Raw genomic sequence first — 14,743 nt, 5'->3', positions numbered from 1 at the left:
TGTGCAGACACTAAAACACACTAACAATAGTTCATAATGTCACTTCAAATGATGTCTCTCCAGGCAGTTAATCAGCTGCAGACCAGTGTTGTTATCTGCTGTCATGACATCTCCGGTTGTCTTTATTTCTTCATGTTATGCATCAAATCAGAGGGAATGTGTATAACATAGATGAATTTTAGCAGTCTGGTTGTTTGATATCATCATGTAGACCCCTGAAAGTGAGACAGTTACCTCCATCTGTCACTACTCCTTTCTGTAATGTTGGACGCGTTGGACTATTTCAAGTCCAATCAAGGTCCGTTTGAAGCTCAGTGTCAAGGCTTTGGCCTTTCGCCATCTTGGCAGTGTCTAACTGTGTCTAACTTCAATCACAGGTGAAAAACGTGTAAAGTTGAACATTGTAATATTGAGGTCTTAAGTGGCCATAAGAGGAACCGCAGTTTCTGGCTTCATCTTTTAGCCCAGGAGGTTGCAGACTGATGGAAATCAGTGCAGATGTTAACAAACTTCCTCTTTGAAATGGAGGATAGCTGGCATACCTTACTGACTTCCGTTTTTTGAGTAGAATACAGACTTAACTGCTCTGTAGGGCCTTCCAAATGTTGAACTCAGCCGTACTGAATCTTGTATTTGAGGACTCTTTACGGTACTTAACCGCTAAGAATATTACTCTCTGATTTGAATGAATGTGCTGGATGAGCAGAGAAAATTCACCCTTCTGCCTTAGCCGCCTCTGCTGTAAACACTATCTCCTCAAACACCTTGTCTCATTTATGCATTGTATAGATTTCAGTAAAAGTGATTTTTAATAAAAATGTGTTAGCTCCAACTTCAGCATGCTCTGCCCTGTTTCGGTCTCCATTGTTTGTGCTTCTACATGTGCTAAAACTCAACACAGTAGCAGAGAAACCACAAGCCCGAGTAGCTTTTGGTGGCGTAATTACACAATTACGCACAAGGGAACAAGCATCAGTGCTTATAATGACACAGGTCTCTTGCGCAGACTGTGATGTAGATTTGTTACAGAAGGGTAAGTGAAACATTATCTTAATCATTTGTTGCTCTGAGTTTACTACATCCCATGCTTTCTGTAATGTGGAATGTGTTGAAGCTGTTAGGGATGCGGTGGCAATTATACCCTCTGTAGACTGAATGTAATACTAAAAAAAACCCTGACAGCTAATATGGCCATCAGTCACTGTTATTTTGTAAAAGTATACATAGTTTATATTGCAGCTTTATTAACATATTGTAATGTATTCTTTCTTCTCTGAAACACTGGAAGGTCTCCCTGCATTAACCAGCCACCTCCAATAATTACTGCTTATGTTAACAGGTTAGCTTTCACTTTTCAAATAGAGACTTTTAGCTTTCAGCTTCCACTCTCTATGCATTACAAACCTGCAACGGGTCCTATTTAATGCTGACTATTGCAAAGCTTTGATTACAAACAATATGTAGCTGAAGGGAGCTCACCACAGGTTGACTGTGTGTCTCCTTATAAACAGGAAATGCCAGTCAAACACTGCCATGGGTGTTTGAAAAACATCCGCCCAGAGACTTATGTGCAACATCCAAACATGTTTTATCCTCTTTTGAAAAAAAGGAAGCTTGTGGACAGTAGCTGCAGTTTTGTTATAGTATTTAAGTGTCACCTCCAAATGTGCATGTGTGTTAAATATGATTTAAAACGTTTTTTTTTCTTCAATGTCCTCATTTGCGGAAACTGAAAGAGTTTGATAATTAGCATGATGGCTAGAAACTTCTTCAGCAGAAAACTTCAAAGTCTTTGTCCAAACACACCCAAACAAACAAACCCAAGCCGTGTAGCAACTTATAAACAGCCAACACACTGTATATGAACCTTATTTCCACAAACATCTCAGCTGGAGACCACTGACAGTGTGGAGCTGGCAGATGTCTGCAGAGATGAGATACAGAAGCACAATGCACTTGTTCATCCACACAAGACTTTGAAAATGCTGCAGAGTTTGCTCGGAGTCACGTGACGTCATTTCATGCCTTTTTTAAGGGCTGACACCGCTGAGTAGTTTGGAGAAGTGATAAGATTGAACAGCAGGGTCAAGCTGGCTCTGCGTGGCGGACGGTTCTGTTCATGTTCAAAGCACTTTCTCATGTAGTTATGGTCCTTGAATGTGTGTAAATCTGCTGCTAGATATACAGAGAGAAGATACACAGTGTTGTTTAGAGTCATATGTATGACTATTAAAGTTTAGTGAAGAAAATGACCTCCAAATTCATAATGCAGTCATAGCATTCATTCATTCATCTTCTGTAACCGCTTGTTCCTATGAAGAGTTGCAGCTTCTGCTGGAGCCTATCCCAGCTGTCATCGGGCGAGAGACGGGGTACACCCTGGACAGGTCTCCAGTCTATCGCACGGCCAATTTAGAGTCATGTATATCACGCATGTGTACCCGGAGTACCCAGAGAGAACTTATTAATTAAGTGAAGTTCAAATTTAAAAAGCATACAGTTAGTCAAGTCATTTTAAGAAACAATATATTATTGCGTCTCAAATGATTTGACATCATGGTAAATGTAATATTTGAAGCTACTGCGACGAAAAGGAAAAGAAGGGGACATTTGAAGATAGTACGGCTATCTGTTTGAATAAAAATTCAAAGGTTCTGGTTACCAGTAGTGTCGTCTGTCACGTTTTTTGGCACATTTGTCACAGAAGGTAAAGTGGGCCTGTAGATATTTTTGAACATCTGCTACAAACCTACACTAAGAGTTCTGTGGAGATGTTGTAATGACCCAATGTACTGACCCTAATATAAATCAGAGGTATACCATATTTAGTGACTAGAGATATTGACAGTGTGATTGGACTCTTGCACTATGTGTTGTTTGTAACCTTACCAGCATGTCCACCAAAGGTTTCCAAGTCTGTTCATAGTGAGCCTATCAGACTCTGTTAGCCTTAGAGTTTGTTTAAAGTGTTTTCATTAGTCCAGTTTGCAGTTCACGGCTTCTAAATGTGTTTCAGAAAGGGAATACATTCATGACTGAAAATGAGTTCATAACATCTCATAACGTGAACCGAGGAGAAAGCCCACACAAATGAAATCAGACCGCTAAGAATCACAGAAGAAATATATGTCAGAGAAAATGATTCAGAGAGGGGAACTGACTCGCTGTTCTGCTCGTCGGTGGCTACACCCACTGAGAAAATGACCTGCCTACGACTGCTGTGTCAAATGTTGAGAAAAGATTTTATTCACACACACACAAGAGCGCTTCAAAAACACAAGGAAAAACCCATAATGTTAATCAGTCACAATCAGTAACAATGATTATTTTGTCTTGGCTAAAAATAATCTCAGAAGGCTTTTACCTACTAAAATTGCGGTTAATTTAAATTAAGAAACATCTGATCAAAGCGTAATCAAGCAAGAATTGCTTGTTCACAGTATGGAAAAAAAAACAAGCCTCTTAGCAGATCATATCTCGGGAAACCTTTTTAATCATTCTGCTGCGCATCCAGTCCTCAAATTTAGCTCTGTGATCCTGTTGCCTTCATGGCATCAGTAAATATGTTTACAAGATAATAAAAATAATAATAATAGACAAAAAGAACAAGATATAAAAGGTCTGTGTATGCTGATAATCTGGTGAAACCCAACAAAATGCTAGCGTGAGGATGTTGTTTTCAGGCAGAACGTGTCATTTGTGAACAGGAACTAGTAAATCTCACTATATTAATGTACTACTACTACTAATGTCCATGTTGCTTTCTGGTGTGGCAGTACTAAACTCTGTATTCAATTAAAACGTGGTGTAAAAACTGAAGAGAACCTTGTGGGTCTTTTTCCTCCATGTTTCTAGGTCCACCTTGAAGAGGCCTCTCTCTGTTGCCTTTTCGCAGCACACTGAACAGCTAAAGGACAGACAAGGTGCATGTGAAGCGAAGGTGGTGGCTCCTGTCATGGTCGACTTGGGCGCTATCAGGACAGGATCAGTCGGCTGTGTCTGGATGACAGGACCCTGCGAGAGCCGCCACCGCCGAGTGTCCACGGGCGTCCTTCGACTTCGGTGTCATGACAGCCAGCTCAGCGTGACAATGGGACAACTAAAGGGGACGTGCCGTCTGCTGTCAGCAGTGTAAACCACATCCTGCTCTGCTGCCATCGCCATATGTCCAAGATTTTAAATATGAAAAGCTCACCTTCACACGGAGACAAAAATATTTAAAAAATAATCGTTAGATTTTTTTTCATCTCCAGTCAGAATTGCCCGGTGCGTTAAAATGTGAGAAGCACAGATTTACCAAATGACCTTAAAAGCTTTCTGTTATTTGCAGAGACTGACGTTCAGATCCTTGAACTCCCTGAAGGACTTCTAAACACTGGCTTAATGAGGAAAAAGCCAGAAAACTCCCATCTGTCAAAGCGAGAGGAGGTCTAGTCAACATAGAAGGAGACAAGGAGTTTTTAACTACATACCAATGAAACTATCTGTTTTGTTAAAAAATAGGATGAAATTATTAACTGGGGAAGATAACTGACACTTAATACAGTCCCTGACTGTATAAAAAGATGGACAAACCCACTGTGAATTCACCCACAGGATTACTGAAGAGGAATTCCTGATTTTGAAGCTGTAGAAGTGTGCCACATTGGCATTGTCTGACTAGCTCACAAAATGGTCAAAGAGGTGGAGTGTGAAGGGAAATGAGGCGGGCAGGTGATCCCTAGGAAGACAGTGTGACAAGTGTGAGATATGGTGTCACTTATAACAGCCACACCTTAAATCATGCATAACTATAATCCTTGATACAATTTAAACATGTTTATTTCTGCTGTAGAGCTGGACTTTTAAACATAGAAGTCTTACTTCTAAAAATGTTCTAAAAACTCTGTTGCTTCAGATTGAAATGTCTCAGCACACTCTGGACAGATTTATTCAGACACTCATGGTCCCCAGAGGATAAATCCCATTGACTTTGAGTGTACTTTTTTCTGACTTTTTCTATAGCTCCACCATGAGGTTGACTTTTGTGGTTTTAAGTGACATGTCTTGACCACCACTGAGACAGGCATGAAATTTAATTCAGACATTCATGCTCCCCTCAGGATGAATTGAATCACTTTTGTAACGCTGGACCAGTTCATTTAGTGCCTAACTGACAGTCTCTGCAGCCTCGGCTCAGTTTTGTACACTGACAGGTTTCACAAAGACAGGGAACATGGTGAACTCTGCGTTACCCTACGTCCTGAATACTTCTACATTTTTGTACATACTGAGACTATCCTCACAAAGCACCGACTGTTGCATGCAGGATGCAAACAATTGTGCCTTGAACTTTGATCCTCATGATCACATCCACCACAGTCAATAGTCCCAAATCTGAATATTCTCAGTTTAAAGGTTTGTGCTACTTGTAATACTCTGGACAACAATATGGCATTGGTCTTGTTGCATACTGAGTGAGATCTCTCAGTGGCTCAGTCTCAAGGATTTTATATCACCATAGCCAGAACAGCATTTTGGCTTGCATACAGCAAAATGTGACCACATGTAGAAGGACATCTTAGTACTTTTCGCATAATGAAACATAGGAATTCTTTGTCTGGCGTCCTAAAGCTTGGTTTATGGCATAATATATGCCATACCCTGACGTGCATTCATTCAGTCATTCATTCATTTTCTATAACCACTTGTCCTCTGGAAGGTCACGTTATTCTTGTGTCTCAGCTGCCAGACGAGAAAATTGCCCCTTTCTCAGTTCTGTGTTGCATTGGTTTCAGTAAAAGTAAGTTTTGATGCACATTTATTAACTTAAACTCCAATGTGAGCCGCTCAGTTCCAATTGCCATTGGGTTAAGTAGACAAAGACATTCAACGTTTTAGTGGTGTAATACAGAAAAATACCAAAACACCACCACATAGGTATAAATGCTTTCACTGGCGTAGGTCCCTACGACATAGGTTCTGCTCTTTTTTTGCAATATATTAATTAAAGAAAATGACTGAAGAGAGAAAAAAAAAAACGTTAGATTGATTTGTGTTGAAAATAATCACCTCGCTAAAATTAGATATCCTGCGATTCATCCTGTGTGCATGTTAGTTGGTGTAATTACAACTTAATCTGTATATTTACGTTTTGCTTACTGCTCCATTGTGACTGCTCCATTTTGCAGTTTGGGAAGGCTTCTGTCCCTGAGAGAAAAATCCATTCTTTAACTGCCACCATCCACGCCACACACAAGTACACTGATTATTCTGCAGGCGGAGAGCGAGGGAGCAGGCAGGAGAATGCAGGATGAGGACCTACAACTGGCACAAGGTGCAGCTCCACCAGTGGCCTCAATCAGTCATCAGGCGACTTGCTATGGATGGAGCAGAGAGGTTGTACTGCTGGCAGGCCCGGCAGCATGATTAAGGGGCGAGCGTTGTGATTACGCTGCTCGCCTTGTGAATGGAGTGATAGAGGGAGGCAGAGTGTGGTGCTCAGAGACATGAGTGTGCTGCGGGGGAGGAGTCCGAGGCCCTCCCATGTGAACGCGAGAAGATAAAGGTCTGACAATAGATAATTAAGGAACTGCCAGGACCTCTTTTCTGCTCTCATGGCGGTTTTATTAAAAGGGTTTCGGTAAAGAAGAATATTAATATAAACTTCAGCCTGTGTGACTCAGAGATGAATATAAATTGGTAGGAATGCATTAGGGAGTGTTTATCAGGAGCACAGGGGAACACTGTGATCTCGAGAATGGGTTTCTTGCTGAAGCTCTGTTGATCTCTGGTGAATAACCAAACACATGTCGTCAGCAACAAAGGCGCTTTGAAAGGTTTGCATGTTCACACATTTATACTGCTGCAGTCAGTCTCCTGGTGATTCAAACACTGCCGTGATTTTTAAAACCTATTGTGCCATCTTTGATCGTCATGATCACATCCATCACAGGGGTGGCTGTGGGTCAGTAGGTAGAGTGGGATGACCCTGAACCAGAGGGTTCCTGTCCTTGAGCAAGACACTGAACCCTCAGTTGCTCCCAGTGCGTGGCATTGGTGTGTGAATGTGTGTGTGCTTGTGTGAGCGAACGGGTAGAAATGTCTGTGACTGTAAAGCGCATTGAGTGCCGATAGGTTCTATAAAAAAGCCCATTTACCTCTACTTAATTTTGTAGCTTTTCATCATCTTTTATCAGGGTTTTACAGACTAGTTGACTAGTTGATTAGTCAACTTTACTGCTGTACCATGACGCTTTAAGCATCAAATTGACCAGTCGCCAATCACGTGGCAAGAACAACACAGATGCCTCCGAGAAGACAGGTGAGGAGCCCCGTGGGTCATTGCAACAAACTAGCATCAAGTGTGTGGAAATCCTCTACAGATGAAGCCTATTCTACTGTGACATTGCAAATCAACAATTTACTGGTGAATTTCATTGTCTGAAGTTATTACAACTTCAGCTGCTATACACAGAAAAGGCTTTGGAGAAATACAGCATTTGTTGTTTTTTTTTGTTTTTTTATCCCGGCTACATTGTACATCTGGGCGGCAGAGTGGAAAGGTGGTTAGCACTGATACCTCACAGCAAGAAGGTCCCGGGTTCAAATCCATGGGCCAACTGGGCCTTTCTTGTGGAGTTTGCATGTTCTCCCTGTGTCTGCGTGGGTTCTCTCCAGGTACTCCAGCTTCCTCCCACCGTCCAAAGACATGCTTGTTAGGTCCATTGGTGATTCTAAAATGGCCGTAGGTGTTCATGTGAGTGTGAATGGTTGTCTGTCTCTCTGTGTTAGCCCTGCGATAGACCATGGCGTTGCCCGCCTCTCACCCGATGACAGCTGGGATAGGCTCCAGCTGCAGCGCACAATATTGATAAGCGCATGTGTTCATGTTCAGTTATGTCTTATTAGTTGACATTGTTGCTTTGGTTGTAGAGCATGTTGCATGTTTTTTTCGTCCTTGATGTCTGTGACCGCACCATGCAAGAGACAGAAGTTATGGTAGAGCTGAGAGTTCGCCGAGCGAGAGCCACATATTAGAAGTGTCAAACTGATGGTTTTTATGGTGTTGGTGTGGTCTACAGTCGACAGTAGCCCCTTTTCAAGCTGCAATAAACCTGACAAAAGCCTCCATTGCCTCTTTTGTGTGAAATACTATAATATGTATTCAGGTCAAAAACATAGATTTCATTGTTGCAAAGCATTTCTTTCTACTGTGTTTTTATGTGCAAGTCATTGTTTAGTCGATGTTGACTCGACTTTCACCACACATTAGTCGACTTTAAGAAATCAGAAGCTGTCAACTTCTACATCCCCATAAGAAACTACAACTGTTGCACACTACAGCTACAATTAAGAAGATAAGTGACTGACTGATCAATAACATGTAATATTAGGTCTATTATATTGACATTAAGCATACGAACATTATCTAATGTTGGACAGTAGATTTTATTACAAACACAAACATTTTGACACAATGAAATATTTTCTAGCGCTGCAACAAAATATTATTTTGTTTTTAATATTATTTTATTTTTTATAGCTGATTTTATTATGAAATTAATGAAGAAACGGTTCATGTTTTTCCGCCACATGATGCGATTTATCACAAATGATTTATTCAGTGTGCACCTAATTAGTAAAAAGTGTTGTTTGCTATATTCTGCCATTAATTAAGTATGATTTAACTTTTCGGAGTTGTGTTAATTGTAATTAAAAAGGCAGCTGTATTATTTGTGAGCAAAATGTTGATTACACCTTCTTAGAGTGTAACGTTAATTAGTCGTTTCGTTTTATAGATCTATATGCGCGTAAATTGTCAACAACTTGCAAATGCACTGGAAAACATCGCCTTCATGCTCATTATTAGCATCTCCTGTTGAGAGTCTTGAGTTCTTGTCCCAGAAAACAACAGATTAGGACACAACAACTCCCTGGCACTGACCACCAACCAAACAAGAATCAGACAAACCTCACTGCATGGTATACTTTTTATTTTATAAATTAAATAACATTTAAAATTCAGGTAGCACAGTAAAGAGGCCAGAGCCCTCCACTGTAAATAATCTGCATCATTATTCATTTCTCCTCAGCAGACCTGAGTCGTATTGATTTTATATAAAATAATCCTCGTATCTGATCTACATGATAGATTGGCTTGTTCACTGTAGTTGGTCCGGCTGCTGCAAACAGCTGCTCAGCCAGAGCAGATGTGCACATATGCCATTTCATCAACTTTATCTGATGGTGTTAAATGCCAGCACTAACATGTCTTTATACACTGGCCTGGGTTTTAAAGTTGTTGGAAGGATGGAATCAGAGTCCTGCTGCTCTAGAACGTGCCTCTACTGTCTGACGCTCAGTCCTCAGCGTTAGCATCAGCCTCAGATAGATAGCTAAACTAAAAAGCCACAAGACAACAACATGACTTTTTACTTACCTCAAATGCAGGAAGGTGCACTCATGTTCCAGTTTATGCAGCCTTTATGGGCGACCAGCAACACACTTGACACACACTTCATCTTGCTCACTCCCTGCTACTATAACACATCAACAGTATATTTCCTGCCAGTTAAACTGCATGTCATCTCCAGCCTTATGGGTTGATGACTGATTAACTACAATTTATTGATTAGCAACTGATCATCAACATCCCTAGTATATAGCATTCATCAAACCTACAGTACAGTGAATCCAGCTCTGAGAAGGTAAGGCTGTTTTCCTCTGTCATAGACCAGATCTAATGTGGTGAGTTTTCACATTAACACTGAAAAGGCTTATCTGATATAGGGGTTGTCCAGATGGAAGTACCACTCCACATGGATTTCAAAGATAAGTCTAGAGCATTATGCAATTTGGAGGATCCTTTTATCCAAAACAGCCGATGGAACCTGCAGCTATATGCATTTTAAAGATGGATAAATCTAACACATGGCCAGGGAGCGTTACGTGAGGTCAGATACCAACATTCTGGATACTGTTATTTATTTTCCCCAAACACAGACCACTGGTTGGGAAAACATCTCACTGATGAAACACTAAAAGAGTTTCTCTTTCAAGGATATGACTGATGAAAAAGATCATCCAGGAAAACTGTCTTTAAAGGATAGACATTCTTTATTTGAAAACAATAGCAGCAGCTAAAAATGCTGTTGTGTGAACTATATAGTTGCACATAAAATAGTTTTGCTCCACCAAAATACATTATTACATGATTAATTAATAATTCAAATATTTTTTATTAATAAAACATGGATACCTTCTGTTGGTTGCTGTAACTATAGCAACAGCCCCAGATTTTGGTGCTAACACTTACGACTAAACCGTCACATAAAAGAACCAAACTCACCTTTGGATTTTATTTGGAACACAGGCGTTCTGACTCTACAATGACAGCTAATTGATTGTTTTCATCACTAATGGATCTTCACATTTTTTAATGAGTTTTTTAATATTTGCAATAATGATAATAATGTCCATATGAAGACTACTACAGGTAACACTTTTACACGTTTTTCTCCTCAGTAGTACAAATAGTGATTTTTAAAGAAACAACAAATTGCATTTCAGAAGCTGCAGCCAAGATGTTGTGTATCACAGCTTGCAGGAGGGAGCCAAGCGAGGAGACATTTACTCAATTCTGAGGTGCCATTCTTCATTTTATGCTTCTTTATACTTCAGTTTTGACTTACACCTTAGATGGATTTTAAACAAATACGTACAGACCTTTTCTTACAGAGTCATTTTGACTGTTGCTACTTGTGGAGCTCTGATATCTGATCTCCTCTCTTTGCTGCGCCCCTCAAGCAGGTTTTGGGTTCTAGAAAAAATATAACGTATTAACTGAAGGACCCAGGTAAAAGTAGTGGAAGTAGAGTGTCTTGGATACTAGGGGTTTCACGAGTTCAGATTCTTTGAAGTCGACTGTTATGTGTTGAAAGTCGACACCAACTAGCCACTGATGACACCAAGCACAGTAATGATTTGCAACAATGTAATCTATAGTCTCGACCTAATTACATATGCTGAGAACAGCTCACGTGCTACATATTGGGCACTGGAGATACGTATAGAATGTATAATAATAGGCTGCAACTCGGCACCATCAATAGCATTTAACAGTACTCCACAACGTGTGGTAAGATAACCGCTGCTAGTCTGCTGTAATGACCCACTGGGCTCCTCACCCGTCTTCTCGGCGGCGTCAACATTGTTATTGTCACGTGATCAGCAACTAGTCGATCTTATGGTTAAAGTGTCGCGTCACAGCAGTGAAATCAACAAACCAACTAGTCTGTACAACCCTCACTGGATACTAGGATGCACTAAATCACTCACATACAGCAGGCTGTCTGTATCAAAACCCTCTCAGACCTGAGCTAATATCTTGAAAGTATAAAACTATGGTGGCAGATTTTTTTCTTCATTTGTCTTCCACAGTCATAAATTGACTCATGTAAATTTTAATCTTATGAGAAGTCTCACAGTTTATAAGGCAAAGAAAGGAGTTTCGTGACAGCCATTTCATTCTGCCTGCTTCTCATAGACTTTTATTTTCTTTTTGGCTGCTTATAATCATCTTATAAGTTATATTACATTCCTTGCTTCAGGACAAATGTACCCAAAGGGACAACACAGCGCTGACCTTGTTCTTGCTGCTTCTCTTGTAGAATAATAATAAGTGGCAACTGTGTGACTGTCTGTGCAGCAGCAGCTACATATAGAAGGAAATGAGAAAAAGAGACAATAATAATAAATGTGTTTCATGACATAGGTTTTATTGTTGGGTAAAATGACAAGCGTGTTTTCTCGATATAAATAACATTCACATGAAGAAACATACAAGACGTGGTTATATGGAGGTGGAAGCGGTGATCACAATGTGCTCGGAGAAAGGATGTGGATAATGACGGCTGTTGGATTTCATTCTTAAAAAGGAGAGTGCTGATTAATTTGCTTGGAAAAAATGAACAGAACCTGCATGAGTCTGTACATCAATAAGGAGCTAATGGACTCACAGCCAGCCGCTATGTACAGGACATGAACAGAGATAAAGGTCAAAGGTCGTCATCAGCAGTACAGTCAGGTTTAAAGGTCTGAAAACAACGTTAGACTGGAGGGAAATTAAATTAAAACTGAAATATATAAGGGTAGGTTTTAACAGGAAAGACAGAATGACTTTACATAGTCAGTACATGTTTAAAGTTCATACTAAATTTGAGATAGATTTGCCCATTGTGGTTCAGAGTCATAGAGTGCTAGGGTGAAAATGCATAGAAATGTGTCCAACTAGGAAACGGTTTCACTGACTTGCCAGCTACAAATCTACTGCAGGAGCATTTAGATAGAGTTGTTTCTCACATTCAAAGCTTATCCTCAAAGACCCTCTACACAATACAACCACAGCTACCCCTCTCCCCAGTGTACTAGCTCACTGTTACTTCACATTAAAACATCCACTTGAAACACGCTGTCAAACAGAGAAGACAAAGCATGTTTTCCCACATTTAACTAAACTCTAAGATGCTTTTCTTTGCTTTTTTTTTTTTTTACTTTTTGGTCCAAGGATATTTGAAATCATGATTCTTCACACACAAGTGCTCTATTGACTCTTTGCTAAGAAACATTTTGAAACTTTTGACTTTTTGAAATCTCACCATGTTTTGTGCATAAAGCTGGTACAATTAAACTAACATCACCACTGACTTTAACCTTTCTGCTTTGGACTATAAGGGAAAAACAACTAAAAAAAACAGCAAAACTATATCAGTCAAAAGCTTCCAAAGCCGGTTAAAATTCCAGATCAAAGGTTACAGAGCGCACAATCGTAATGAACCACTCAGTCTGCACTTCAAACAGGATGGGATCACAGCAAGAGCTTTTTTTAATTAGACTGAGTCGGCCGCGTCGGACGGACGGATAGACGAGAGGAGTAGATTTGTGTGGATTCACACTCACTGTGAAGGAAAGGGGTAAAGGAGTGGGAAAAAAGATCTGCAGTCACAGTGGGAATATTTACGCTAATTCCTCTGATGGAGCGGCATTTTCCTTGAAGGCACAGGAAAAATTGGGGATGGGTAAAGTTAAATAGTAAGAGTATATCTGGACAAATGCAGTGTTTATATATGTATATTTGCCGATTCACTTGGTTTCCTTTTGTTATGAGATTATCTACAGCATTCCCGCACAATGAATACAACCGGATAATAATGCAAAGTTGCACACATTTATGGATTCATACCAAATTTCCTGAAAAATCTTACTAGCAAGCAACTTTGTTTGACGTAGAAGCCAACCACCAAGTTGAATAAAATCAAAAATGACTTGGCCTTAGACAATATCAATCAATTATGCCCTCACATATTTTTGTTTTTAGATCACAGTCCCTCATCACAATGAACACTTCAATTTGGTTTCTGAATCTGTAGTTTTCATTATCGCGCTCCCACAAAATGAAAGAATTTACAACAGAATTCAGTGCAACAGTACCTCTGAAGGAAAACAAAGCTCTCTGGGTCTTGACCGTGTGACTTAAGACTCCCCAACCCACACCACCACATTGCCTTTAAGGACATCCGTGATCTCACAGTTGAGCTTGTTGAGCCGTCCATCCAGGATGAAGAGGGACTCTCTGGATGGCGTCATGAGGTACTGTCCAAACAGCCCACTGCCCACCATCACCCTGTTCCTACTGCTCCACGGCCACTCGAACGACTTGGTGGCCTCCTTCAAGCTCTTGATCATCTTGACTTTGCCGCTGCTCAGCTCTACGAACAGAGCGTCAGTTTGGCGGCCGGAGCTGCCGAACACATTGTACTGGTGGACCTCCGTGAAGGAGCGCTGGAAGGCCAGATCAGACAGGTGCAGGTTGGTGTGGATGTCGAAGGGCTCGTGAATCTCACCTCGCTCCGAGATCGTCTGGATCCTCATCAAGCCATCGCCATCGTCGACAGTGACCAAGTGGTGGCCATCCGGGGACACGTAGGGAGTCCCGGTGACGTCACGGTTTAAGCCAATCACGCTATCTGTCACGCTGTCTAAGATAAGCTGGGGCTGTGTGGCACCGGTGGAGTCAGGCCTGCAGTTAACAACGTAGTAGCCGCCGAGATGGGTGTAAGCTACAGACTTGGGAATGCAGTTATACTCTCGTAAACTGATGTTTTTCACGTATGACGTTGTCTCCAGGTCTATCTTGTGGAGGACAGGCTCATTTCGATGAAGGATGAGACCAAATCTGTTGGGAATCGAAAGAGAAAAATTAAAAACATTCAATCAATAACACATTTATTTTTTTTTTCTGGGACATATTTTTAGTCACTAGTGACATTTCTCTAGTAATGCCAATGACAATCAGCTGGTCAACATTTTTATAGAAAATACAACCACAATGTGGCCAAAATTTGTGATATTTCAAATATTCATGTTCCTGCTCTGTCACCTTGAGCGATCACTGTGACTTTGATATTTTTAGTTGTGGATGCATTATCTGTCATGAGTTTCATGAATCCCTTAGATTTTTACAGCAGCACCACCTCAAATGTTCCCTTGTTATCTGCTGAATGTAATATCTGTACACTTTCTGGTTGGACTGGTCTGGTTCCCAGATGTTGACTACAGACCAATCAACTAATGTCTGACCTGAACAGCCTTTAATATAATTTGCAGGATATGCATGTCCCTTCTCTAAATGAATTAACTATAATGATTCTGGTGCTGTCTTCCTCCTGTACCATCATCAGGTGCTTGTAAGCTGAAATGTAGG

The 14,743-nt window shown here is 40.6% G+C and overlaps 1 protein-coding gene across 1 annotated transcript in view; it reads right to left on the bottom strand.

Moving 5' to 3' along the window:
• Positions 1-11,061: 11,061 nt before the first annotated feature.
• fstl5 (follistatin-like 5) overlaps positions 11,062-14,743 on the bottom strand; it is a gene marked incomplete at its 5' end in the record, with an annotated part of 136,280 nt that continues 132,598 nt past the window's right edge. The window contains one exon of the mRNA XM_084550544.1: positions 11,062-14,215. Within this exon, the coding sequence (XP_084406670.1) occupies positions 13,513-14,215 (703 nt within the window). The remainder of the gene's footprint in view (positions 14,216-14,743) is intronic.

Source organism: Chelon labrosus (assembly GCF_963514085.1).
Source record: "Chelon labrosus genome assembly, chromosome: 8".
NCBI classification, from domain to species: domain Eukaryota; kingdom Metazoa; phylum Chordata; class Actinopteri; order Mugiliformes; family Mugilidae; genus Chelon; species Chelon labrosus.
The sequence above is the reverse complement of the archived record's forward strand: the minus strand, read 5'-3'. Positions and strand labels throughout refer to the sequence as shown.